The sequence below is a fragment of the Adelges cooleyi genome, unplaced genomic scaffold (genome assembly GCF_023614345.1).
Source record: "Adelges cooleyi isolate 19-005CV unplaced genomic scaffold, UGA_ACOO_1.1 ACOO_flye_CR_arks_rails_tigmint_CR_PRNA_21, whole genome shotgun sequence".
NCBI lineage: Eukaryota > Metazoa > Arthropoda > Insecta > Hemiptera > Adelgidae > Adelges > Adelges cooleyi.
Genome location: NW_026095871.1, coordinates 3768658 through 3795315, shown reverse-complemented (window position 1 = coordinate 3795315; position 26658 = coordinate 3768658). Strand labels below are relative to the sequence as shown.

Below are 26658 nucleotides of genomic sequence, written 5' to 3'. Positions count from 1 at the left end.
ACACCGGAAAAGAACTATCGAGCTATTAATAATATTCAAATGTATATTACCTCTGCTCGATGAATTTTGAAATTTAATTGCTCCGGTGACATTCATTAATTAAAACTAATCGTTAATGATACGGCCAACCAAAGGTCGTCTAGGTTGAGAATGTTCAAAAACTTAAATTAATTACTTAACCAAGATGGAATAATTATTTTTTAATTATATTTCACCCTACGGCATGACTGATGTACAAAAAATAAATGGATAGTTAAATTAACGAACAAAAATATTATAATTTTACATTGATTTTTATAATCATTAATTAGGAATAAGAGACGGTCTAACGCCGTTTCTAAATCACACCGAACTATTTAAAGACCGACATAGACAATATTAGGTGTCGAGGCGGGTGCTTAATGCAATTCATCCACAACAGAACCCCTTACATAATAATTACACACTGAAATACCTTCTTTGTATCGTCACTGAACACAGAATTCCACTAAACGTAATGTTTCTGTATCGACAGAAGGATTGCATTTATGGCAAAATACTGTTTATAACAAAATACTGTTTATACAGTGTTATTGGATATTATGTATCAAACATGATACGAGTATACGACACAATACGAGTAAAGGGTTAACAGTAAAGGGTTACCTTTTTAGTCAAATGAGCTAGGCTCGAATCCTGATAAGTGCAGCATAATATAACAATTATCGGTCACGTCATGCCCGATTCTATTTAATATGTTATAATGTAAACTATAGGCTAACCCTGAACACACTACGACCCGTTTGGTATGATTTACAACCTGTCACTAGCATACTAAAAAGGTTCAACTCAGTGTGACTCAACTACAGAAGGGAGTTTAGGAAGGAAATACAACACCTTCCAAAATAATATTTTTTTTTCAACGAAGAAAAACGCTGACTTCACCTATATTTTATACATAGTTAACTAAAATATGCTACGTTAAAAAGTTACCTATTTGTCAAACGTTTACCACTTTACCCAAGCAACGATTAAACGACACTGTTTTTTTAAATAATTTAGTTGCAATAGTAAAGTTGGAAATATCAAATATATGCCTATGTAATGTATATTATACATACCATTCGTAGTATAAGTTATGCATACTGTTCACATACTTGTTTAAACTCGCAATAAAAGACTGTGTTATTTGAAAGGCAATTAGTAAAATAGCCTTCTATAGCCACAAGTAAAAAACTTATCGTATCGACTATCATTTAATTTTATGCATTTTGAAGCAATTAACTAAAATATGAATATTATCATAGTCTAATGAAACTTATCATTGGGAAAAAAATAAAAAAATATATTAGTCGTATGATTTAAAATATAATAACTAAAAATAATAGAAGTTACCAAATTTTAAAGAAAAATAAAGAATATTGATTTCTCATATGTTTTTTTCTAGAACTCGTTTCTCTCTTTTACTTTTTTTGTTGTGAAATTAATTTTTTTGGAACCATATTTTTCGACATTCGTGCACAAACCAGAATTACAATATTGTTAATTATCAAACCTGCTGAGGCGAGCTAAATAATATTGTGAATAGTGATTTACAAAATCATATTGTAATCATTGTCATTTAAACATAAATGTATTTTTTGTTGTAACTGTGTATTGTACCACTATAAAATTATACACGTATTATAATCGAATATGATTTTTAAATTTGACGACATAGAACATTAAAAATTGTTTATTGTTTACTGTTTATGGCACGTTAGAAAAAAGCTATAAAATAGATACTGTGCTGAGCCAACCTATGTGTGGCGAAGGCTACAACAATTTTTTGTCGATTCACAGAGTTAGAATAGACTTTTTTTATTAACAATAAGTAAAGTGATCAATTAATATAGTCAGGCTCGCCAAAGTAAGGTCTGATGGCGTATATTTTTCACTGTTATTGTTATTAATTATATCGGTTAGGTAAAAATTATATAGGTACCTGACCAAGTACTTACATCAATAGCCTATTGGTAATTTAGCGATGACTGTCCTATATCAGTACATACTGTGCAAAACTAATACTACTAGAATAACACCTATATTTGATAATGTGCTAAACACATATATAATATTTAAGTGGCGCCTTGGTCTTCTTTATGTCATGGTTATTATAATCTATATAGTAGACGTACCCAATAATATTGTGCTTTTCACTTCGTAGTGTACTGCAGTAAGTAACGTGTAATTATTAATGTGCACATTAAAACCCACTAACGAGTATTTTAATGGGTACTTGTGTAGCTATAATATGAAGGTTCGAGATGGCTGCAAACTGCAGTGTTGTCGAGTTGTTAGAAAGCTCAATGTCTCGGTTCGTGCCTAGTAATATTTGTGTTTTTTCTGAACAATTATTCTGCAACATACAATAGGTATGTCTTTGGAATCGGGCCAAATGAAAATTATCGCTCGTCAGAGCTTTTCGATAATCATGACTTGCGATTGTACTTACTTCTGTGTCTATACGTGAGAGATTTAATAACGAACAAAGGTTAAATCGTTTAAGCAACTATAAGAAAAATAATATAAAAAAGCAAGATATATTTTACACGCCGACATCAATTACAATGGTAGGTAGCTACATTCCTAGGAAACGTAGGCAATAGACCTATAATTTCTTAGACTTTAATTAGTAACAGCTCTGTATAATGTCGCTTGCGTAATATTACTTTATAGAATTCTGATGTTTGTTTTTTTTTTTACATTACAAACCACTTTGAAGGACAACTCGACGAGTAGTTATTGATGATTTGAAGTCCAAACATACAAAAATCACGAACAACAATTATGTTAAAATGACTCTTGAAAAGTTTAGACTAACGGCTGCACGATTTTCAATACCAGCTTTAACCACCCTTGAAACCGAATTTATTCCAATACCAACACTGTCGGAGTCGTGCCGGAAATTTCCTATTAGATCTTAGTGAGACACTTGAGTATTCTATTGTATTTTTAGCAGAGTCGGAGGTACGAAAATTATCTTTTATGATATGATGTGTTTTAAATATGTTTTATTTATTATTCGCCAACACAATCTATTTTTAGTTTAAGAATATTTTTTCTATTGGTTATTGTTTATTTATTATTCGTTTAAACGTCCAAATAATTATAATAATCGATACTAATTTTTCAATTATCTAATTAAAAAAAAGTTTTTAAATAAAACAACAAATGGTTTAAGAAAATTTTTAAAAACGGAAATAGCCATTATGGGGACCCTCTTTAACCATTATAGTTGTCACCTATACTGTTTCATTGTCTTATCAAGTGTTTTCTCTCGTCATTTATAATTTACATGTTGTTGGAAAAATAAAATTGGAACTGTCAGTTTAATATTGCTACAGTTAGGATACAGTCTGGATATTTCCAGACTGTTAAGCGAACATTTTTGCACAGTTGGTGTTGGACTGCCAACGACCTTGTAGATTGTCTTGATAAGACAATGCAATGCGTCGATGCAAAAAACTTTGGAGAAAATAATTCCTAATATTATTCTATTGAAGTTGATTTATTTATTTTTTCCACAAGGTCTTCGGGTCACGGTAATTTTATTAACAATATTTAAAAATGGATTTATGGAAAATAATTATAATATTATTCTCCAACATCCTAAGATAAGTGAATGGAAAGACACATTATTTTTTTAGGCTGGTCTGTCTAGACTACAAACCCCACTGACTACTCTAAATTAGTATGCCGTTCTGGGTCAGTGAATCCGACCTCAACGATAAATGTAGTACTTTTTTATAAATCTGTTGTCATCTTACAAATTGATGGTTTGTTTTTTTACAATTTGAAACATATTTTATTTGTCAAAATAAAAAAAAAACTCTTTTATTATTTTATTTTTGGATGATGAATAATAAAAAAACCTTTTATGATACAAAATAAGTTAATGGGTGGAACTTGTTATAACATCAATTATTATTTGCAAAGCTTTTTGAACAATGTCAACAAACTCACAAGGAAGTAAAAATAAGTTTAATTGAATCACTTTTATATTGTAGTCATATTTTTTACTTGTCTAGTTGCCAACAGCTTTTTAGCTCAATAAGAGACGTTGCGCAACAAAAAAGTTATCTATCAAAAATTCAAAAAAAAAGGGTTGGCGTTTGATGTTATATTTTAATTGACAATGTACAATAATAATAGTTTTATTTTAATATAAAATTTCACTAGTTCACATAGATTTCTGGATTATGGATTTAAAATCCAATAAAATAGTTGAAGTAAAGAATGTCAAATGATCAGATCAATGTACAATAAAGTATGTAAAATATTGTAAAAAAAATATCTATATATCTATATAGTAATAATAAAAATAATAATAATAGACAAAAATAAAAAGTAATAAGTTATTAAATAACCTGATAATGTTTGGTCGAAGTTATTGTAATTGGCCAAATAAAATACATAATAATAATAATAATAATAATAATAATAAACAATAGAAAAACTGCATTTTGATTGCAGTCGTTTTAACAGAACTATTTTGTAGGTTTGATTTGTTTTCATTTTTAATTAATTACAATAATAATTTTCTTTACGCCTACAATAAACATAATGTCAATGAATAATTTTTTTTTTTACTTTTAAATCACAAATTGATACTTATTGCTATATCAAAAAAAAACATTATTTTAAATCTTAACAAGAGAAAATATAATAATAAAAAACTGTAAAAACCATAACCTGACAAAATGGATATCAAAATATAATATAATAGATTTGTATGTATATATTTATAAACGACGGCGCTTTAAACGCTTGATTTATATGTTGATCGAGAGTTGATCGAGAGAACTTACAAATCGACAGCCAGGTAAAATTAACGTGCAGACTTGAGCTTCCATCGGAGGAACACGAATGCGGATATACGAAGTACAAAGAAGATGACGATTAAAGCTCCAATGTCCAACGCGAAATCAGCGTGAACCATGTCTAATTCCCTAAGAGTGGTGCTCGGTTTCTTGAAATGACAGTACACCTGTAAAGCAAGAGGCAACCGACACAAATATTAAAATCACGCCATATAGGATTTTTGTATAGTTTATATCACTGTTGGTTTACCTGATGGCATTTAAGTATTGCCCGATCGTAACCGTACGTGGCCAAAGCGGTACCTTCAAAACCGTATCGGATGTAACTCAAGTAGGTGATCCATCTCAGGTAAATTGGAATGGCGTCGAAACTGACGAAGAAACCGGAGAAGAGCAAGAAAGGTACAGACATGACTGGAGCCAAAAACACACCGTTCTGGAAAAATAATTTAAAAATATAACTATGTAATATAACAAATTAATAACCGAATAATAATAAATTCAGCGGTGTTAGTCTTTTTGGATACACACACAGTGACTACACTGCTGAATTGATAGTCAATTTGTTTGGTTCACTCACTTGTACGTTCATTGCAGCACCGACAACAAGTCCAACACTTTGAGCGACAAATGATATTAGCAGACAGGCCGACAAGAACATTCCGAACCGGAACATTTCCGGCGGTTGCGATGTCATGTAATAGACTATGCTCACATACATGACACAAAATATCGCCTAAAAAAAATACACAACACGATATTAATTAAAAAAAAAAAAAAATGTGTACTTCATTTGTTCTTTAAAATTACCTGAAATGGTATATCGGACAATGTGATGGCTAAGTAGTACGACCTAAGCGAATACCATCTATTGAAGTTTTCTTTGACCAAAACCGGTAACTCTAGAGGGACTATAATATTATAACAAGTCGATTAGATTAGCCATAATGTTCGCAAATAATCCATCAAATGTATATTTTCTTTTAAGTCTTACACGACAGAATGGTGATTGTCATCGACGTGTACATAAGGAACAACATGTTGAAAAACAAAAATCCAAGGTTGCTCAGTACTTTGGCTCCATCGTTTCCAATATCGTAGTACAATGAACCGATCAAGAACCCGACCAAAATATGTGCGAAGAGACGCAGGTACATAAGCGTCTAAATCAATAACAAAATAATTTTAAAAAATGATTATTAATAATGCGTCACTCGATATATTATTTTAAATAAGACAGACCCAATCTCTTCTGCTGAACAACAATGTTCTCTTAAGAACAATCCAAAATTGAACAAACTCAGATGTCGCGTATCGCTTCTGTTTTCCTGGCAAGCTGTCCTTTAGCAAGGCTTTGGTTGCTTCATCAGTATTGATTAATTTGTTTGCATCGATCATTTCCAATCGGATAGCCGAATCGTCTTCTGAGAATAAAACATTAGTTAATAATATCAAACTTATGGTAGGTATTGCTACACTTACTCGGTGGATAATATTCGGAATCGACGGGTTTCGATAGTTTGTCGCTTTCGATCAAGTTGGACGACAAGTTGCTAGCTGTAATAGTTATTAAAAGACCAGTGAGAGCACAGTAGGAGGAAATAAATAAGAGACACCACACTTACATTTAACAATATCTTTTTGGTTAACGTTGTTCAGGTTGTCCGAGGTCGGGAAGGTTTTGCCAGTTTGAATATCGTACTTGCCGTTTTGAATAGCGTTCACCAGTTTGCGAACGTTGTCCCCGTATTCACCGCAAGACACCTCAATCACTACAGACAACAATTAAAGTCAGGGTTGGTAAAAATATAAACACAAACAGTAGGTTGCAAACTATACTTACGGTACGATGCGGGGTTGTGGTAGCTGGGACACTCCAGACCCAACGAGCCCAGGAATGGTACAAGTTGTCTGGTAGAACCCTGGTACACACACTGTCCTTCAGCTAAGGTGTACAGGTGATCGAACATCTCGAACAGACGAGCGCTTGGCTGATGGATCGTGCAGATGATCGTACGACCGCCGCGACTCAAAGATTTCAACAGCGAAATACATTGGAAACAAGAGCTACTGTCTAAACCACTGAAATTTCATAAAAAAAGAAATATATTTAACATTAGAACTGAATTAGATTTGGTAAGTCCAATATTAGATGATAATATATGTATATATATTTAAATAACCTGGTCGGTTCGTCAAAGAACATAATAGGCGGATTGTTGACCAGTTCCAGGGCGATGGACAAACGTTTTTTCTGACCGCCAGACAAGTTGCTGGTCATCGTTCTTCGGTGTTCTTGTAAACCTAATGTTTCTAAGATTTCTTGAATCTAAAACAGCGTTCACACGTTTTATAATTTATTAAACTATATATATATATATATATATATATATATATATATATAGTTCAACATTAAATAAATATTTTATAACAACTTTTTGACCAGAAATCAAATGTTTTTGAAGTAATGTTTCTATAATATTTGAATAATGTTTTGTACATAATATTAAGAGAACAATGAATTTCTGTAAAGCCGGTCCCACACGACTCGTGTAATCGTCGATACTTGTCAAACGTATAAGCTTGTGTCAATTTGTGTATCCTCATATAACTACTGTCAGTTCAAAATGGACAGTGACGACGAAAAGATTGCTGTTTGTGCGGCAGTTACTCTACTGTTAATCTAATATGTTTGTAATGAAAATGAATGTATTGTTGAAAAGTTTTAATAAAATATTTATTTTACAGATCATGCGAGTTTTGAAATATTTATTTTTAATTTTTTCTGTCACCGATTGATTTTTGAGTTATAGCCAAAAAAAACTAACGTGCCAAAACAAATAGTGTTTTAAAAATGGACCTATTCGAATTATTTGTTTTTCAGAATGATTGTTTTTACACTATTTAGACATGCTGGTAAAAGTAGAATTCGTGTAGTTGAGCTATTGAACTATTAATTAGGCAAGGAATGCAATTTTTCTAAAATGTATTACTTAGTTATAGAAACAACCAAGAATAGTATGCTACTATACAATGCTGAAAATGTAATGTTTTTTTTCTTATTACCTCTGAAAGATAACGTTTTATTTGACTCTATAGCGGGGTATAAGAAAACGAGTATGATAAATGAAAACCAAATGCAGGTGTTTTCATCGTCTTAGATGATCACCTCTGGTTCCGTCTCTGTCAACCGACTGCCAAAGTTGGTTTAATGCTCGTCGGCGATCATCAGAGATGAATTTTTAATATATAATATAAATATTACCACTTGGTATCTGCTGTCCTTGGAAATGTCCGATCCTAACTTCAAAGACGACGCAACGTTCATGGCTTCTTCGACAGACAGATTAGCGTGGAGCTGGTTGTCCTGCATAATATAGCAAGACAACTTTCTGAATTGACTTAAATTCCGTTCGTATCCATTGATTGTAATCGACCCTTTGACCCCCGAGCACCTGGAACACATCAACAGTTTTCCTTATTAATATGTATTAATGTATGTATAAAATATGTGGGTCAATGTTGCGCAAAACCGAATCGACATGTGTGTTCAAATGGGACTACAGACATTGCGGGAATGCATAACATTGCCGCCCTACTGACTTTTCAGCGATAGATAAACACCAAATACCGAACTGATTGCGTTTGTTTTATAGCATTGAACAGTCGTCAGACGCTTACTGTACGGTTTTATGTAGGCGTACACGGTACAAAAGGCGATAAACATTGTGTGTATTGTATAATAATACTTCTACACCGACAACAGCTAAAGTCCATACGGTCGGGGCCATTGGGTTGAACAATGGGTACCACCAAACGGCTTTCGAAAAGCCTATTTAATCTAAACCGGATCATCCAAAGCCCCGTTGACAATATTTTGACTTAGAATCTAAAAGGGCCAAAGTCAATTAAAAAAAATAAATAAAAATAGTTAACAAACTCGAAACACGGCAATCACCATTTGAACTGTGTACAAAATGACACGCCCAGTATAAACATTGATAAGTACGGGAAGAGGTTTATACATAAATAAACACAGAATATAAAATACTTTATTGCTAGCTCTTTGTCAAAAATTGCAAAACATGAGATTGGAATTTGTGTTGCACTCAAGGTAAGGAATCAATATTAAAACGTGGGTATTGGCATAGATGAATTTGATGTTCATGTCATAAATCGTAATGATTTTCCTACTATGAAATGGTGAGAAAATATCCAGATATAATAACCATGTCGATTATTTCCAGTGTTTGCTTAATTGATGCGTATTATTTACTAGGTATGCAGTTGGCAAAATATAATTCACCATTTTTAAAGTTGATTTTAAAGCTGTGGAGATAAGCCATATGAAATATTTAATTCCGTCACTAATCCCCGGAAAATTGAATACTAAGAAAAATGATTCCCAGAAAAATAATCTAATATACAATTCTCATAAAAAAGTTAAATTTTTTAGTTCTTAATAATACAAGTTCCAGTAAAACAAAAATCGATTACATTTCTCAAACAGGGAATAATCATATTTTTATGAATGCGTTGAAGCTTTGAAGATGGACTCTGCAAAGAGTCCGAAACGTCGGCATATAACTAGTGACGTGGATATATTCGAAACTCTTTCAAATGAATCATATTTTTGTTAATAATCTAGACCTCTTAGAGAAATAAATGTAAATATATATTTATAAAATCAAAGAATATTTTTGCCATTATTAAGTACTAATAAATTAATTTCAACTTAGTCTTACAAAAGAAAAACGATATGCGAGTCAAATTAAAAAAAACTTGGGGATGCGGGGCAGAGTGGAACTATTGCGGTTCATTTCTGGTTAATGATACAGTTGGGCTTGAGCTCCTTCTCCCAAAAAAAAATTGTCAAGCTAATAAAAACTGCACCACTTTGTAACAGTAATATGGAAATAAAATTGAATTACTTGTATCCTGTCAGTATGTTGAGTAAGGTGGATTTTCCAGCGCCGGACGGGCCCATAATGGCCGTCAGTTCGCCGGACCTCAGACGGCCGCTGACTGATTTCAATATGTTTTTGGTACCTGTAACGAGCAACAGAACAATATTATTATAATTATAATATACCAATAAAGAAATACATGGTAATAGTAAGAAAAAGCATAAGTCATTTTTTGACATTTTAATCGAATATTTAAATCGTTCATATTCATTTTGAATTCAATTTTGCAATGCGTCGATTGATTTTTTTTTTATGAATTTCGAGAATAAGTTTTGTTATTTTATTTTGTTCAAATGGGGACAGAAGTCATATTTTATTCTGTGTTATAAAACATAACTCAATCTTTTCCAGTATGAAAGGACATAAATCATAGTTATTTCTATGCCTAATTTCACAAGCCATTACACATTTTAATTTCAATTAAAACAAAACTCAACATTGGTTTAAAAAAATGAAAATAAAATTAAGAATTAATCCGTCCAAAATATAGATAAAAATTTGACTTAACGCATTTTGATCAAGTACCAAAAATTAAAAATACAGCATTTCATAGTGTTATATCTTTAATTCTTTCATTTGTATTAATCCTCAAATTTTACTTTCTTCGGTTTTTTATTACCTACTTCAATAAAATATTACAATAACACTGTATCAAAAAATTTCCCTTAAAAATAGTTATTTATAAGGTTTTTGTGTATACTGAAAACTAGTGATTAGGGCTGCTAGAGAAGTTCAAGTCCTTGACTACTTTAGGCTTTCAAAAAAAGTTAACAACCATCTAGACAAAGTTTTTCAGCTAAGTTTTTAAATTTTTTATTGAAATTCTAAGAGAGCTTTTAGCGTTATTAAAAAGTCTGAATTTCCTCGGTTCCCTCTAATTGTGCCAATTGTCCTTTCTCATCGTTCAAATATAGTGTTACGTCGATAATCATAAAAACGATTATTATACCCAATACAATAATATTATATTTATTTATTTTGATTTATTTATACAAAATGTAAATCCACGTGCGTTGCTATTACAGTCTCACGTCATCAACCGTCGCGACAATCGATTTATTTTAACAGTTCAAAAATTACAATTAATATAATATTTGTATATATATATATATACATCAATAATACCATTGTTTAAAATACGATAATATCAAGTCGGTAGCGCATGTTGACATTGGACGGTTTTAGGCTAGCGTGTGACAAAAAAACCTACTCCTTATCGGAGATCTATGCATCACGCACAACATATAGCTGCAGTAGTATTTTCTGTGTTTAAGGACACAAAAACCCAATTACATAAGTATGACACATACACACTAGGGGATTAACGACAATAATAATAATAATAATATTAAACGGTCGTCTAGATGTATTATTATTGTTATGACCTGGATGCATTTTTCGAATACGTGTAGAACCGTTGTAGCCGCGATTAAATATTATATTCGACCAGCCCATCATAATATGCGTTATGTTGCATATTATGATTAGAGAGCAAATTGGTTTTAGAAAAAAAATAAAAAACGACGCCTATTGTAAATAGTAGACCTAATAAAATAATATTCTCTTAACAATGTAATTTTAACGCAAAACCAAACCTATACACGAACCCATTGAAAAACATTATGCTAATATTGTTTATCAATATATTTTTTACCTTAGAAGTCGAACAAGTGTTTGTGGATTTCCAGTAATTTTACACAATAAAATATTGTTATTAATATGCAATTTATTTTTTGGTTATGTTAAATAAATGTTAATAAAATGTATTTAGGTACCAATGAAATATTGTTACGTTTCCACTTATATTGCTATTAATTGTTTACCTAATTACTTGTGTAGTAAGTAAATGTAATGATAATCTTTAATCACTAAAGTTTCTAAATAATAGTTTTTAAATTAAGGAGTATCGGTTGTACCTACAATGATTGGATTTGTTTTTGGAACAACAGCTGTAGTCTGTAACGATTTCTTTGAGTTACTCTAGAGTTTATCAGAAAATCTTGTCTGGAAGTCGGGGTCAAATGTCTGGGAAACTAACTCTATCCTTATTTAAGACTCGATAAAAAATTAATTTTTTTAAGTTTCAAATTTATCAAAATATGGTTAAAAGTAATTAAGACATCGTATGCGATTGACAATCCGTGTACAGAGGTTCAGGACAAGGGTAGTGGCCGACCCTAAAAAGCTGGAAGATAAAGCGAGGTAAGAAAGTTTTAAATTAACTTAAAAATAGTCAAAATGTTAAAAGGACATTAAACTGCTGGAATGGTTCTGTAAAACAATAGGATGTAAAAACGAGCAGTTATTAATTATGGGGTAATCGGAAAAAATAATACTAAAAAAAGCGTTTAGCTGAAACAATTAAATATATACATATAGTTTGTTGTAAAGTTAACTATTAACTATACGCTATAATCTCCAAAAATTAATTGTATTGCCAGGCTATCTGTAAAATTCTATAAAATATCACATTTTAACGACTTTTACACTGGTAAATATAAACAATGTACTTGGTAATTAAAAACAAATCAAATCCAAGATAGTCCTAAAAACACTTTTATCTTTGATATTTATTGAAAAAAATATAATTAAAAAATATTGAAACCGTATAAGTTGTTCCTGCGTTGTCTTTTTTAATTTAAAAATCGCTACAGCTTATAGACTTAAGTAAAAATTGTTACGAGGAAACTAATATTCATATACCCTTCCTTCCTTTAATACATTTCCGTAACTAATATCTGTCATTTTATTAAATACTGCATATGTTTTACCCCTTATTAAATAATCGTACTCATATTTCTTAAAAACAATTTTATTGAGATAAAAATTAAACAATAAGATTACATATTATGTAGGCAATATATAATTAACATATTGCCTATATTTGTAATTTTTATAAAATAACAAAAGCCAGACTGAGCCTATTGGAGTCTAGGAGATTTTAATTTTTGAGGATTTTCAACTTTTATTTTTATAAATTTTAAACTTGGAGCACAAGTGCCTAAATATGAGGTTTATGATATTACCCCGCCCATGTTACTGACTCCTCAATTAAATCTAAAACTCAATACTTATCACACTGAATTTTCTCTTCTATAAATTCATTCGGCAGGTTTTTTTATCATAGCTTTAGTTGCCTACAGAAAGTAATTTTTATGTTGAATCTTTAATGTTTTTATGAGCACTCTGAACACGGTTTAATACAGAAGAATATAATAACAAAAATAATACATTAATTAAAGTGTTTAGGTGTATTAAGAAAAAAAATTAAAAAATTGCAACAATAACGTTGGGGTTCTCCTTCTGTCTTATGGACATACATAGATATAATATGATAATATGTTTAGTAAATGGTGTTCACCGAAACAAACAACAACCGGTCTTCGCAAGGACACTTATACGAGCTATCCATGACCTTGTGTTAAAAATTTACCGAAGATTTTTTTTTTATAATTTGTACTCTTTCAGATGAGCATTAAAATAGTTTCCAGGTATACACGTTCCTGTATTTATGTACCTCCCGAACTCCTAGATAATTCAATCTGTCGGGCAGATATAATTTTGCAAAAACAAATCAAGCAATGTTCATTGAGCATAATATATCGATGTAAACATATAACTTTAATAATGAGATGCTGACGTGGTCAGAACATACCGTCCGTCAACGTTAATTCAAATCACGAGGCGACCACTGGGACGGTTAAATTAAAACATTAAATAGTCATTTAACAGGCACGGGATATTTAAAGAAAAAACAAACTGACATGTGTAATAATACATATTATAATATACATTCTGGTGTCGTTATTGTCCTGAATATTGAAAAACCCAACGTTATTAGAAAATCGGCATACTATATTATAATTATGTATCCATGTATAGAGTGAAGGCAATGGATTTGTATTGCTTCATAATAATTTAACATCTCCCCTCTTATTTTCTAAAAAAAAATACATGTTTGTTATTGAAATTAAAAAAAAAAACAAGTTCTCCGAAGATCACGGATAAATAACAACAACTATACAGCACATGCCTACCTAACGAACAGTTAAAAAATGTTACTTAAAATAATATTTTAATAATCGGATGTATACGTTTTTGGTTAAGCCTACTTATGAATGACTAGCATAAAACGTCTCAATACTAATGGAATTCTGATGGATAACCCCCCTTATAGACACATAACTCGAAGTATAGCATAGGAGAAAAATAGTAATAAAAACGGATTATAAAAACTTAAAAAAGACCTTATACGTGAAACTCATAAACGAATAATTAATCATTAATGTTACGATTTACTACTTGTATAAAGGTATTCATTTAAATTACATTAAATCCAATGCCGTGCAAAAGTACCAACCAGAAATACTGCTAAAAAATTCAAACCATTATTTTAATAAAAATACATGATAGTTTATATTTCCAACAATAAGGTTATTCGCAAATAAAAACAGTTATATTTAAATTCGAGGATTTCTCAAAATCATAATATGTTAATTTAACTTGTACAGTATACTCGCATGGAATTTTAATGCTATTTTTTATGGACTAGTTAATTTTTGTGAATAATATATTATCGTATTATTAGCAAAATTATAAATTAGGTATATTGTTCTAAAGGCTTAACCTTCTTGTTTGTAAACCTGCGATTGTGTTTTATATAAAACCATTATTTTTAAATAATGTCAGGGGCGACGCGGCGCTAGGCTAGGAACATAGCAGTGGGACACAATAATTTGAAAAATTGTAAATGTTCAGAAAAGCTTAACCCACGAATCCATTATTTCAAGAAAAAGCCAAGTATATATTTTTTAATACCGTCGTCTAAACGGCAACTCCAAATAAATAACGTTCTGCCATTAAGTAGTGGATCAATTTTTTTTTAGTTTTGGGTCAGCATTTATTTTGAAATATAAGAGTATTCTAAATTGCTTAATGTAATAAAACGAAATTTAGTTTTTGGTGGGTTAAGCTTTTCTGGCGATACGCGCCTCATATATAATGTCCCTAATGGTGCCGATTACCGCTATGCATCATATTACATATGTTAGTGGCTCAGTTGGCTTTATCGCATAGGCTCTCAATTTGCCTCCCTTTCTCAACTAAAACACCCTCGATCGCTCCCTCTCATTTTCCCCCAAGAATGGCGGTTTTTGATAAACCAACGCAGTAACATCCTACTGGTTTGAATAATCGTTTTTCACGAGGGATTTGATATTAAGTCGTTTCGAATAGTCACGCGAGTCGTTTTCCCGACGATTTCCTAACGACCAATGTAAAACGCATTTTGGAAAACCCTGAGCCCGAGAACGGACGTTTTTCGCCGAGCCATTCGCGCGGCCGGTGGAAGGGAAACATTGACCTTCTGCCCTTCTACCAATGTGATTATCATAATTATTATTGTGTTACCCATATGCACAGGTATACCTGTGTTCACATGCACACATATATCTGGTAGCCATTGATATGAAACGTGTGAAATTATTGTATTCGAATAAAGGATATTATGTACTAATCGTAAAGAATAGCAGTACAAAGCACAGCATTATCGCACGTTGGCCCCTGTTTCCCTCCTATGCTATTACGATAATCGATGATGATTATTCCGTTAACGATCACAGTTTTGCCTGCCTATTTCCTTTTAGGTACAGGCACTTACGTAAAAACAAATGAAAACTGCTGAAATAACGTTTTGGCCTTCGGATTTGCAATAGTAATGATTCGCCTGCGGTGTTAAAAACGTATGCGCGATTTTAATTTTTATACGTGATCAAGATGGACTTCAAACACAAACACAATTTTTATATTAGTTTTGTCATATCACGTTTCGGTTAGGTAGCATTAATGACCTTATCGGCCTCAACGCACAACGGGCACCAACAGCAGCAGCTCTATCGGCTTACTCTCTCTCTCCTCTTCTACCAGCCATCATCGCCTCAATATATAATAATATAATATAATATAGTATTATATTATTTTGTATAGTGAGTTATTGGCGATTTAACCTCATTTTTTGGTAGTCCACAACGGCATACCGTCTCTTATCGGATGTTCGTCCGTGAGCCTCACGACAAATCACCCTGGCGTGTTTGTACAACCGTTGTTGAGGACAAACAAAAAAAAACGCACAAAAGAAAAACAAAATCATCGTTTACCGTCGACAGGTTGCTTCAAGCCAGAGGTGTCGAAAATCAATATCAAAATGGTATCGAGTATCGACTGCATTGTGAAGGTTAATATGATGAAGTTTTTTGTACAATAGCGACATATAAATATTTAAGTGAACATTTAAAAACGATAAAACCCCTAATGAATGAGCCCGATGGACTTCAATTCAAAATTGGCAATAACCCGGGTTTAAAAAAACCCCTCACGACCAGTTATGTGTTTTGGGCTATGCATAAACCCATATTTTTGGGAAATACTAAACATTTGTTGGATTATTTGGTTTCTTTTGTGAGTTTTTTTTTTTGCCTACTGTGCAAATGCCACGCACAAAGGCTTTATCATTTTACATCCGAATAATCGGATCAAGAGCATGCATTAAAATGTTTGTTATTTTTTATTAATTGTTTAATTTGCTATTTTTTTAATAATTTTTTGTAACTGTAGAAATACATTTTGTACTCACTTTTTTTGGTACCCTCCGACACGGTGTACACGAGATCGGAGAAGGCAATGTCCACCGGCGGCCTTTTGGGCAGATGACTCAGCGTTTTGGGTTGACATGGCGTGATGGTGACTTTGACCGATCCGGATTTCCTGGCAACAGACAACGGGTCGATTAAACAGCCGTCAGGTTTGGCTGCAGGCAGCTCGTCCATAGGGACGGCGACCGAATCGTCGATGATCATTGTGCGGCGCAATGGATGGATCAACCGTTCCGGTGTGATCTATACCAGATCCACTGAACTAAACCGGGATGACGACGGTTGACGAATAAAGGGATGAGATGGAAACGAAAATGTTTAAGGATAAATCGCACGAGTTCGATATGATCAATATAACAACACAACAACGTCTGGATCCCTAGAGCTCATCGCCATCACTAGCCACACAAGGCATATTATTACTGCTGGCTGTGCGCGACGACGGTGCTTATTGCAGTTGCCAGAGCAGTTACAGCTGTAGTAGGGACTAGGAAATAACCTTTGTTTGCCTTGAACGACGCCGCTGCCACCGTTCCCCTTCCCCCGTTTGTGTTCAACAGGCAAACTCACAATGACGATATCGTCGAGCAATAATTGCGCCTTAATAAGCGCAAAACGGATTAATATACATGAATACTAGCAAGAACAGATATTCGCTTGGTTCCACCATATATGTTACACGCATCTCGTAGCAGAAGTCGAAATATACCGTTAACATAGGCCCGATTTGGGAGGCAGAATGGTGCTTGGGTAAGGTTAGCACCCCTAATTTTGAAATATCACCTCCAAAATTGTGAAAGAGGTCACTCAATAATATTATAGCGCCTGAAAGTCAACGCATTTGAATGTTTTTACTAAAAAGTCCGTAGACTAGCTAGGCAAACTATAGGTATAATATAATAATACTCAAATGAATCCAAACTCAAAACTGCTTTTACATACTTCGGAATCTTTTAATATTAAGCATATTTTACAACATTTTCCAAAATTTACAGCACATTATATATTTACCCCCTTAATTTGGTATCTTTGAATACCAGTTAAGTAACACAAATTAAGAAAAACATTTTTTTTTTAATATAAAACTATAATATAACCAAGTTAAAATTGTTAGAAAAAAAGAATCATGTTATTAGTATGTTGCTTTTTATGGATGTTTAAAATTGATAAATTCGTCGAGCTTAACTATGTTGAATATTCTTAAGTATATGATGAATTATAATTAACAATAATATTAATATGCAATTTTAATATTCATTAAATTTTTAATTATTTATTTATTTAAATTTATAAAAAATAGTCTCTATTGTATTTAATTTTTGTGCAAAAATAGCTAAACGTTGTGTTAAGCAATAGTTGGAAACAAATATTAAATATCAGTATAGCTATATGTTATTACTAGGTATAAAGTAGGCACAAAGTACAACTATTTTAGCTAATATCAAAATGTATATTAAAAAGCCTCTACTTCTTCATAAATAGTTCGACAGTTAATTTTAAAAATGTACGGATATATTTTTTAATTAAAATATTATTTATTTAATAGGTTTCATTTAAAAATTTAGATTTCCCCGTTAACTTTGTCCTCCATTGACCCTCTAAATTTGAAGACATGACTGCCGATTTGCCGTAAGACGCCCCCTAGACACTTTTTCCACGACTCATTGACCAGTCACTAAATGAAGTTACTTTTTAAGCTTTCCTTATAATGGCGAATAAAGTCTAATGACGTCCATCTCGGCACTATTCGCATTAGTAACATTTGCTTTATTTTCTACAAGAAGCTTGCTTTGAATAGGCGTACAATTTTAAAATCAGTATATTCATTTATGGTAATTAAACTGTAAAGTCGTACATGATTTAGGAAGCATAGTTGGAAAAATGTTGCCTACCGTTAAAATATGTTATGCATATTCTAAGTATTTCAGTTTTCTAAGGAGAAAGGAAAGAGTTATTTATTAAGACCTGACTAATTTGAAAATAATTAAGTTATTATTATTTTTTTTTAAATACAGAACCAATGAGGGGGAACTGCAGTTTTCCACATGACTTCCCCTCATTAGCCGTCATCGTTTATTCACATATAAACATTTATAAGATTTTATACTTACATAAATATATTATTGCGAAAGTTTGATGAAAACTTTTATTTGTATGTAATTTGGTAGCTAAAAAGTTTTTCGGGTAAATTTGTTGGACTGTACTCAAATACTTCAGTGGGAAGTAAAACTGCAATTGTGAGAACTTAACCCTAGTCATATATAAAAATATATAATTATCTTTTATACAGAGATGTACAAAACCGAAGTTTTGCAATAAGATTTACATTTTTGCAACGGTTGTAAATTTGTAAATATGATACTTCACCATATATACGAAACTTAAGGTGTAACTGGGAAATATTTTATCTATTTATATTTTATTATAGAATTCAAAATGACCTTTAAATCAATATTACGACCAACTCGCATTTCTCAACTATTGTTTATTCACTCTAATTATAATTAAACAAACAGTGTGTGTATTCAAAAAATAAATACTTGATGCTGCGGTGGCATAAAACTTTCGCAAAAGTACAATAAACGGTAATTGTTAAATGCCAAGTTCGCGAAACACCAATACCTTTTGTATTATCATTAATATGATATTAGTAACAAGTTAGGTAACATCATGCCGAATGTCGACTGATAACGCATTTTTTTTAAAATTAATCATCAATATTGTAATCGATTAAGTAACGTTGGCAAAGTGATGATATTGTATTGAAATTGTTAGTTTACTTTATAAACGCATTCCGAACAGCAACAACTGTGTTGTTATTGACCAATTTTTGTGTAACTAATAACTGATAAGTATACAGTATACTAGGGTCACTATGTGAACTATACAATATTGTGTCACTTATATTATGGTGTACAATGTACAGGGACATTTTGAAGTGACTATTGTTTCAAAATTTAAAAAACATATTTTTATTACTAGCAAACGAACTGGTTAGATTTTACAGATTATTTGAGACTAAATCATTAAATTAAAATTAAAACGACTTCCAATTATGTGATTTGCATTAAAATAATCAACATTTTCTCTCAGTGCAAATATAGTTATTATATAGATATTATATTTAACGCTTTCTTGGTGGGCCATGACTTCGCTGTAATTGCTTAAATATAGTCAAGAAGTGACAAGTGTTTGACGACATGCCGACGTCATCTCCATTAGGATATAATAAAATATTTTTAATGCGTTGTGTAAAATACATACACCCAAATCGTTTAATACAAAAATGGTCTCATCAAAATTAATAAAACAAAACGTGATTTGCGGATTTTCTATGAAATACTTAAAAACACACGATTCTTAATATTCTTAAAATAAATTCTTATATACATCAAGAAATTAGTGCGCTTTTTAAAACGTAAGAATATATTTTATGCTGTGACTGAAAAAAAATAATACATCAAAGTGAAAGCACAAAAAAATGAATAAAAATTATTCAACAAAGGATTATTTTTGTTCTTTGTTTTGTTTATTCTCTATTGACTTATCAATTGTAACCATCACATTGTCCACACTTCCATTTCTCCATTAATAAACTAACCTAACCTAAACAAGCATATGTACATACATATTGTATAACAAGCTTGTAATTTTGTATTTAGATCAGTAGATAAATAATAATTATTATTTTTGATAAAAATCTAATAATCATGTCTCAAAGGTGTAAACAATTTTACTTAGGAAATTTGTCCAAGCTTAATTGAAATTGTTTAATAATTAATTATAGTTTTTTTGTTTGTGTACCCTGCTTTAATTTTAATAAAATGTATTCAAAATCTAAAAATAATCTAATTCGAACTTTAAACTTATCTGGTGGGCAACCTTATTAAGTTTTCTTTTCTTAAAAAAAAAAATATATGGAATTAATATGTTTGAAAAATCTAATAAAAATATAGTCTGTACTAATGACGAGTAATAGAAGATGTATGTAAACGTAAAGGTCTTATTATTATAAGATAATTGGACTCATTATACGTTTTAGGAATATTTCCCATTGCACTGAACTGAATAGACAAAAAGAATAAAATTCCATTATATCGAAACATTTTTCCTATTAATATATTGTTTTTTTTTTATGTACATCAATATAAAAAAAAAAATAGCTATCATAAATTAATAATGTTAATGAATAGTCAAAAATAGAAATAAATACAGAATTAATAATTAACAATCATGTTACATATTACACATATAAGTATGAGTGCAAAATTCTAATTTTTTAATACTTCAATTAAGCAAGATTGCATTGTATATAGATTACATTACACAGAAAATAAAGTCCAATTGCATAATATCTAAAAAAAGTAACAATAATGGTGGACAATTTAAACTTCAGCCTACCTTTAAAAAAGATAGGCAACTAAACGTACATGTGTGTATTTATTGTTGTTTACCTGAAGTTTTTAAGTAATATAGACACGTATGTACTAGAATTAAAAAAGAACCATATAGCAAACAGATATTAATTTTTTTTAAGATTGTCAAACTTTCAAAATAATGTTTAAATATTATAAACATAATTGTAATGTTTATTTTAAAATATTACCCAAATGTTATGATAAAATTGCCTATACTTAAATAATATTTAAATTATTTTCAGTTTAATAATTTGTTTAAACATTTAATTTCCTTCCAAATATGACTTTAAATGTATTAACACACTTTAACAACATTTATCAAAAAACCTTAATCATTTGTTTCTGACCTATACAAAATGAGATACGTGCAACATTGAACAAAAGTTTCGGTTTTTATAAAACAAATTTTTTTTTTATCAGTACCAAACTATTACTTTTGCGTTATTTTTATTCTGACAGTAACTTTTAACTTAACCAGTTACTTAAATGTAGAAGCTCGTCTAGCTCTGTGCTTAAGTTCCTAATGATATATGAATGTGATGATGGTTAGTATATTATGTTGGTATTGCTGATGTCCTGGATTTAGGAGTAATCAAATATTTGAATAATCTTAATAAGAGACTTTGCTTTACCTTGAACTAATGTAAAATGATACAACGATGTAAAACATACGAATCTATTAACATGTTACTATTAGAATAATAAAACTCTAATTGTTCGCAACTTATTTTTAGGTCGTAACCATACGAACAGTTTGAATAGAATCTTTTTATTTTTTATATCTTATATTGTTTTTATAAATAAACGAAAAAAAATGTATAATGAGATAATGAGCAACTACACGTTGTCGGTTGGTGGCTTTCATGCACTGCGAGTTCGAGACGGTTGCATCAACAAAATTCCCTTTTCAGATAATTACACAATCTGTCCAGAGAGAAAGTATCATAATAATATTACACTACCTTGACCCGACTGCTTTTTTATTTATATTTTATACAAACATATCATTGTAAAGAAGTAACTAAAATCCTCAAGCAGACAATAACGGTAATATACGATCGATAAAATATAAGAACTAAAAAAAAAATCATCTGTAATGACCGCGAGAGCCCAAGACAAAATAAACAGGTGTGCCGGCAACCCATGTTATCAATGTTCACAACATGGCTGCCGGTAACCTCCCGCAAAATACGCGGCCGCCATATTGCGGTTTTCAGTGATAACGATTATTACAATTTACTTCACATACCTAACACTTTTATTTTGTCCCCTGTCCTAATCGAGACTGTCTGCGAAAACCTGCACAAGCTGACCCCACGCGTTAACCGTTTTGGATCGATAGTATTATGAACGGTAATATCATAAGATATATGTATAATAAAAAAATATGATGCATAGTTGTGATAAGCGGATAATAATAAATTTCTCCGGAATACTATAAACGCGCGCCGTTGTAATTTCCAATTACTGAAAGAAAAAACTCGTTTCTGCAATTTCAACAGTTTCTTGACGGCGGTCTGAAGTAAAGTGAAAGTGAAACCGACGGAGGTTGACTCTTTATTAGAATCTCAACGAAGCGCGGTGTTATGTATGCATCTATTTGTTAACATTTAAAAAAAATACTAATGACCAAAATATATTGCATACAAAATCAAATACATTACGTTTGTTTTCTACAAGCTTAAGCCATGCAGATAGCTAAAAAAAAACAGCGGTACCAATCCAAAAGCCGAACTTTAGCCTTCCCCCAACTAAATCATATTTTTTCTATAGTCTAATAATATCAATACTAGGAACTCGATGTCATACAAATCATAAACATAAATCACTAGAAAACGTGACTAAAAATTACCCACAAACATCAAAAGTTGATTGGTAGCTAACCAAAAATCATAATATAAAGTCATTGTCAATTTAATGGCCAAATAATGACTTATATGGGTCAATCCATGCCAAATCATACCATCTTCATTCTAAATGTAAGACTTTAAATTCAACAGCTGCAAATGAAAAAGTGAAATAAATAAAGTATTTCCATCCCTTCTAGATAAAGGTTTAATAAAACTTTTTTGGTTCGTTAGTGTCTACTATCTATCAATATATTTTTAAAAAAATCACAAATTTTGAACTAATTATATCTTTTTTAAGAAGTTATAGCACTCTGTAAATTCAAGATGATAAATATATAAATTTGTTGGTTGTTTTCTCGATTTTAAGGGTGAACTTTTTCAATTTTTGGCTCAGTAATGAAGTACTGTTTATAGAGTTGCTACACGAAGAAATCGGTTCAGACGTCTAGGTTCAACACAAAAACAAAAAATAATAACACATTGTTTTAAAAATGATCCTTTTCACATATTTAAAAAAAAACTATATTAATACATTTTGCATTACATAAAAGAAATTTCTGTAATAACAAGCATAAAAAAATGTAAAATTGCCAACTAGGTAAAAACAAAATTAGCTTCAAGAACAATTATTCTCTTTTTACTAGCATGTCCCAGAACTACATTTGTAATTTCTAGATCCACATCATATGTTTGTGATCCTATACTTCAGTCTTAAAATACGGCAGAAATTCCTAAGAAGAAACATCTCTTTTTCGTAACCATCCATTTAGTTAATAATTATATAACATGTATTATGATATATTATGTGTAACCCAACATTTGAGAGCATGACGATAATATTTACTTTTTAATATTGTTAATTTTCCTAATGTTTATTGAAGACCATTTAAATTATTTATTTTGCATTGCATAATGAGTAAAACATTTTTAATAACCAAATATACAATAAAAATAATTATTCATTATCCAACCAATTTAACAAATAAACACCAACAGAAAAACCTAAACAAGTGTGTAGACAATATGTGAATAATTTTTTTAATTAAGAGTTCATAAATGTTTTCAACAAGTAGCATGTCATATGAAAGAAAAAAATATAAGAATAAAATTGCAAATAAGGCAATACTAATAAATGTTTAGTGTGCAGCTATAACGTTGTTTGCTATATATTATATTACTTCACAAATTAGTTATACTGTGCCTATTAATAAAAAATAAATACCGAGCGATAATTTAAACCAATAATAAAAATTAACATCCAAATAATCATTTATTAAATGTAAAATTATTAAAGCTTGGTTATAAAGTTTTGATATATTTTTTTTAAATTAGAATAGGAAATTGATATTAAAACTAATTTATTGTAACAAATTACCTACCCAACTCTTATATTTTAAAACAAAATAGAATTTTACTTGATCCTAAGATTGTTATGTAACATTACGAACAACAACATGAATGACATTGCTATATTATTAAATAGATAATACAAACCACTTAAATTAAAACAAGATAATTTAAATTTTTTAATAATTGATTTAACTAGTTTAGAAATTGGTTTAAGTGTTTGGGTGGAAATAATATAGGAATAAATGTTAGACATTTCGTTTTAAACAAAATCCTCTCAAGTCTCAATAATATTATTGTGTGTACCTACACTTATAAGTAGATATGGCAAAATAGAAAATGTCATTTCGTTCACAGATCTTACAGAAATATATGGATTTTAATCCCTTCTTATGCTGATAACACAATTATATGCTTAAAATAATAAAATAGGGTCAACAAAATTATAAAACACTAAATTTAAACTTGAAAGAATTAGAAGACTATATCTAGACTAGTCAAAGTATAAAATATTAACAACAAGTAATAGAAAATTCAATAACTAGAGTGTTACATTTACATATTTCATATTACATATTTATATTTATAAACAAATTTCCAACAAGATAACATTTTGTTGGCATCATATTCTCTTAGGTTCTTAAATAAAACAACTCCTTCACAGTGTTGGCAATAAGTAACCTGGTTTTTTTAGGTATGCATAAATCAATATTTTTGGGGGAAAATGCCAAACATTAGCTTGGCTTAGACTAAACAAAAACCTTCTGATTTTTTTTGTTTGCAAACTCTGCTCCTTCACAAAAATGTTCAATTAAGTTAAGACGCATGATGTGTAATCATAGTTTTAGAACGGTATTCGCTAGAGAAATTGTGCCACAAACATTATATCGTAAGCAACATTGTATTTCGTAAAACAATAAGAGGCCTCTCATTACCTGTATTATACTTGTATTTATTAAAAACTCACTTGTTATTGTTTAATACGAACGAATCCATTTTGGGTGGTTCTTAGATGATTTCTGTCGCTGCGTGTTAACGGTCCGGTCGTTTGGCGTCTGTGCAATATGGGATACACTTATTAATGTCACTATATTATTTAAAATGCGCGCACAACTGAATTGGATGATACAATATTTTCATAGAATTTGAAAATAAAATAAAAATTGGTTTAAAGAATATTCATACAAGACGAGTATCACGGCGGTTTATCGAACGAATCGTTTATCGGGACGCAACATGGTGAATCGAAACTATTACAACCTATTTAGCATTTACTCATTACAGCGACGTTCAACACTGTTCAACAATCACTATTTAGGTTTCAGTACTCACTAGTCACTACAATCAACGGAGTAGGTACGATCGACGCACGGACTATTACTACTTATCGCGATAATCTACCGATCAGCTGGCACGGCCTCCCCCCCTCCTCCCGCTCTTGAGACGGTTCAGTTCCCACGACCACAGTGTATACCTAATAGTTGCCTATGGTAATTTGTAACATTTATCGCGTAGTAACGGGTGAATTACAATATTATAAAATATATCTAATATTGCAAACCGCAAAGAAGTTTCTTCCTATCCTTCCCTTGAACAAATCAATATCATATACTGTATTATTACATGCCACCTTGTGTTTTTGAAATCGAAATCGGTAAGATCGCTTTCCAGTTTGAGACAATTGACGGAACGAGAATTCTTTTTCCTCACCGACAGTGAGATAGGTTAACCGCAAGCGAGAAAGGTCTGCAAAAATAATGAATATCGATACTGTTTTATGTATATACATAATTTAATAGTGTCATACCTGTCAGCCTGTACACGCAGCGATTGCACAACAGTAGGTAGCAATCATACAACGCCGTTTTGGAAAGTTCGTGTTTAGCCCACAACAACTCGCGCCTATATTAAATCTTATTAACCTGTTTACATGGGTTTGAACCTCTGCGTTTAATCAATTTGTACTTAAATATTGGATACATACATTTTTATACATTGTATTTTTCAAAAACAAATTCACTTTTTGGGTATTGGGCTAGGACAAGGCCGGGTTTAGCCAAGGTCCTAAACGCCAGGGACTAGAACCGAACCTAAAATTACCGGTTTTAGAACCGCAACCAGAGTTTGAAGGTACACAAATGGTCTCATAAAAAACATTTAGAACCGGAACAAAACCTTCATTTTAAACATTTCACGAACCGGAACCCATCCGTAGCGCATAAGGGGGTTATGCCCCCCTCCCTTAGAAATATTTGATACCTAGTATGGTAATATTTTTTATTAACATCAAATTTTGTAATTTTTTTAACAAAAACCAAAATTTAACATTTTTTTATTTTGTTTTGTCTAAATTGGGCTTTAAATTTTCTTTAGTACATCTTTTTGTTATTTATAATCACTTTCAAAGTTATGAAAATACAGCTTTATGATTTTTCAGCATGTTTTACACGTTTGAATAATTTTCGAAAATAATTGTAATTAAGTACATTCTAAAAAAGTATAATAAGAAACTTTCTAAACTCAGTATTAATGTGGAATGTTTTACAAAAAAATTAGTGATTACCGATTTTTGTCTTGCAAGTTCT

General features: G+C 30.9%; 1 protein-coding gene across 3 annotated transcripts; it reads right to left on the bottom strand.

The window, feature by feature from the left end:
* Positions 1–4503: 4503 nt before the first annotated feature.
* Positions 4504–25444, bottom strand: LOC126834531 (ATP-binding cassette subfamily G member 4). Of its 3 annotated transcripts, XM_050566529.1 has the most exons (14): positions 25041–25444; positions 16440–16570; positions 9773–9890; positions 8107–8296; positions 7025–7170; positions 6685–6923; positions 6467–6613; positions 6324–6398; positions 6084–6265; positions 5836–6004; positions 5652–5752; positions 5422–5577; positions 5092–5277; positions 4508–5008 (listed from the first exon to the last, which is right to left on the bottom strand). In XM_050566529.1, exons 1-14 carry the CDS (start codon positions 25067–25069, stop codon positions 4850–4852), a joined length of 2028 nt encoding a protein of 675 aa, XP_050422486.1. In that variant the 5' UTR covers positions 25070–25444; the 3' UTR covers positions 4508–4849. The 3 variants fall into 3 exon arrangements, with proteins under 3 accessions (XP_050422485.1, XP_050422484.1, XP_050422486.1); XM_050566528.1 differs by lacking the exon at positions 25041–25444 and having other exon boundaries at positions 4504–5008; positions 6084–6262; positions 16440–16888; XM_050566527.1 differs by lacking the exon at positions 25041–25444 and having other exon boundaries at positions 4507–5008; positions 16440–16885.
* Between the last annotated feature and the right edge of the window lie 1214 nt (positions 25445–26658).

Coding starts and splice junctions, on each gene's coding strand:
- LOC126834531 (XM_050566527.1), bottom strand. CDS start 16,662: ATGATCATCGACGATTCGGTCGCCGTCCCTATGGACGAGCTGCCTGCA. Junction 6,399..6,466: donor CCAAAAAGATATTGTTAAAT/GTAAGTGTGGTG, acceptor TAACTATTACAG/CTAGCAACTTGTCGTCCAAC. Junction 6,005..6,083: donor TGTTCAGCAGAAGAGATTGG/GTCTGTCTTATT, acceptor TTATTGATTTAG/ACGCTTATGTACCTGCGTCT.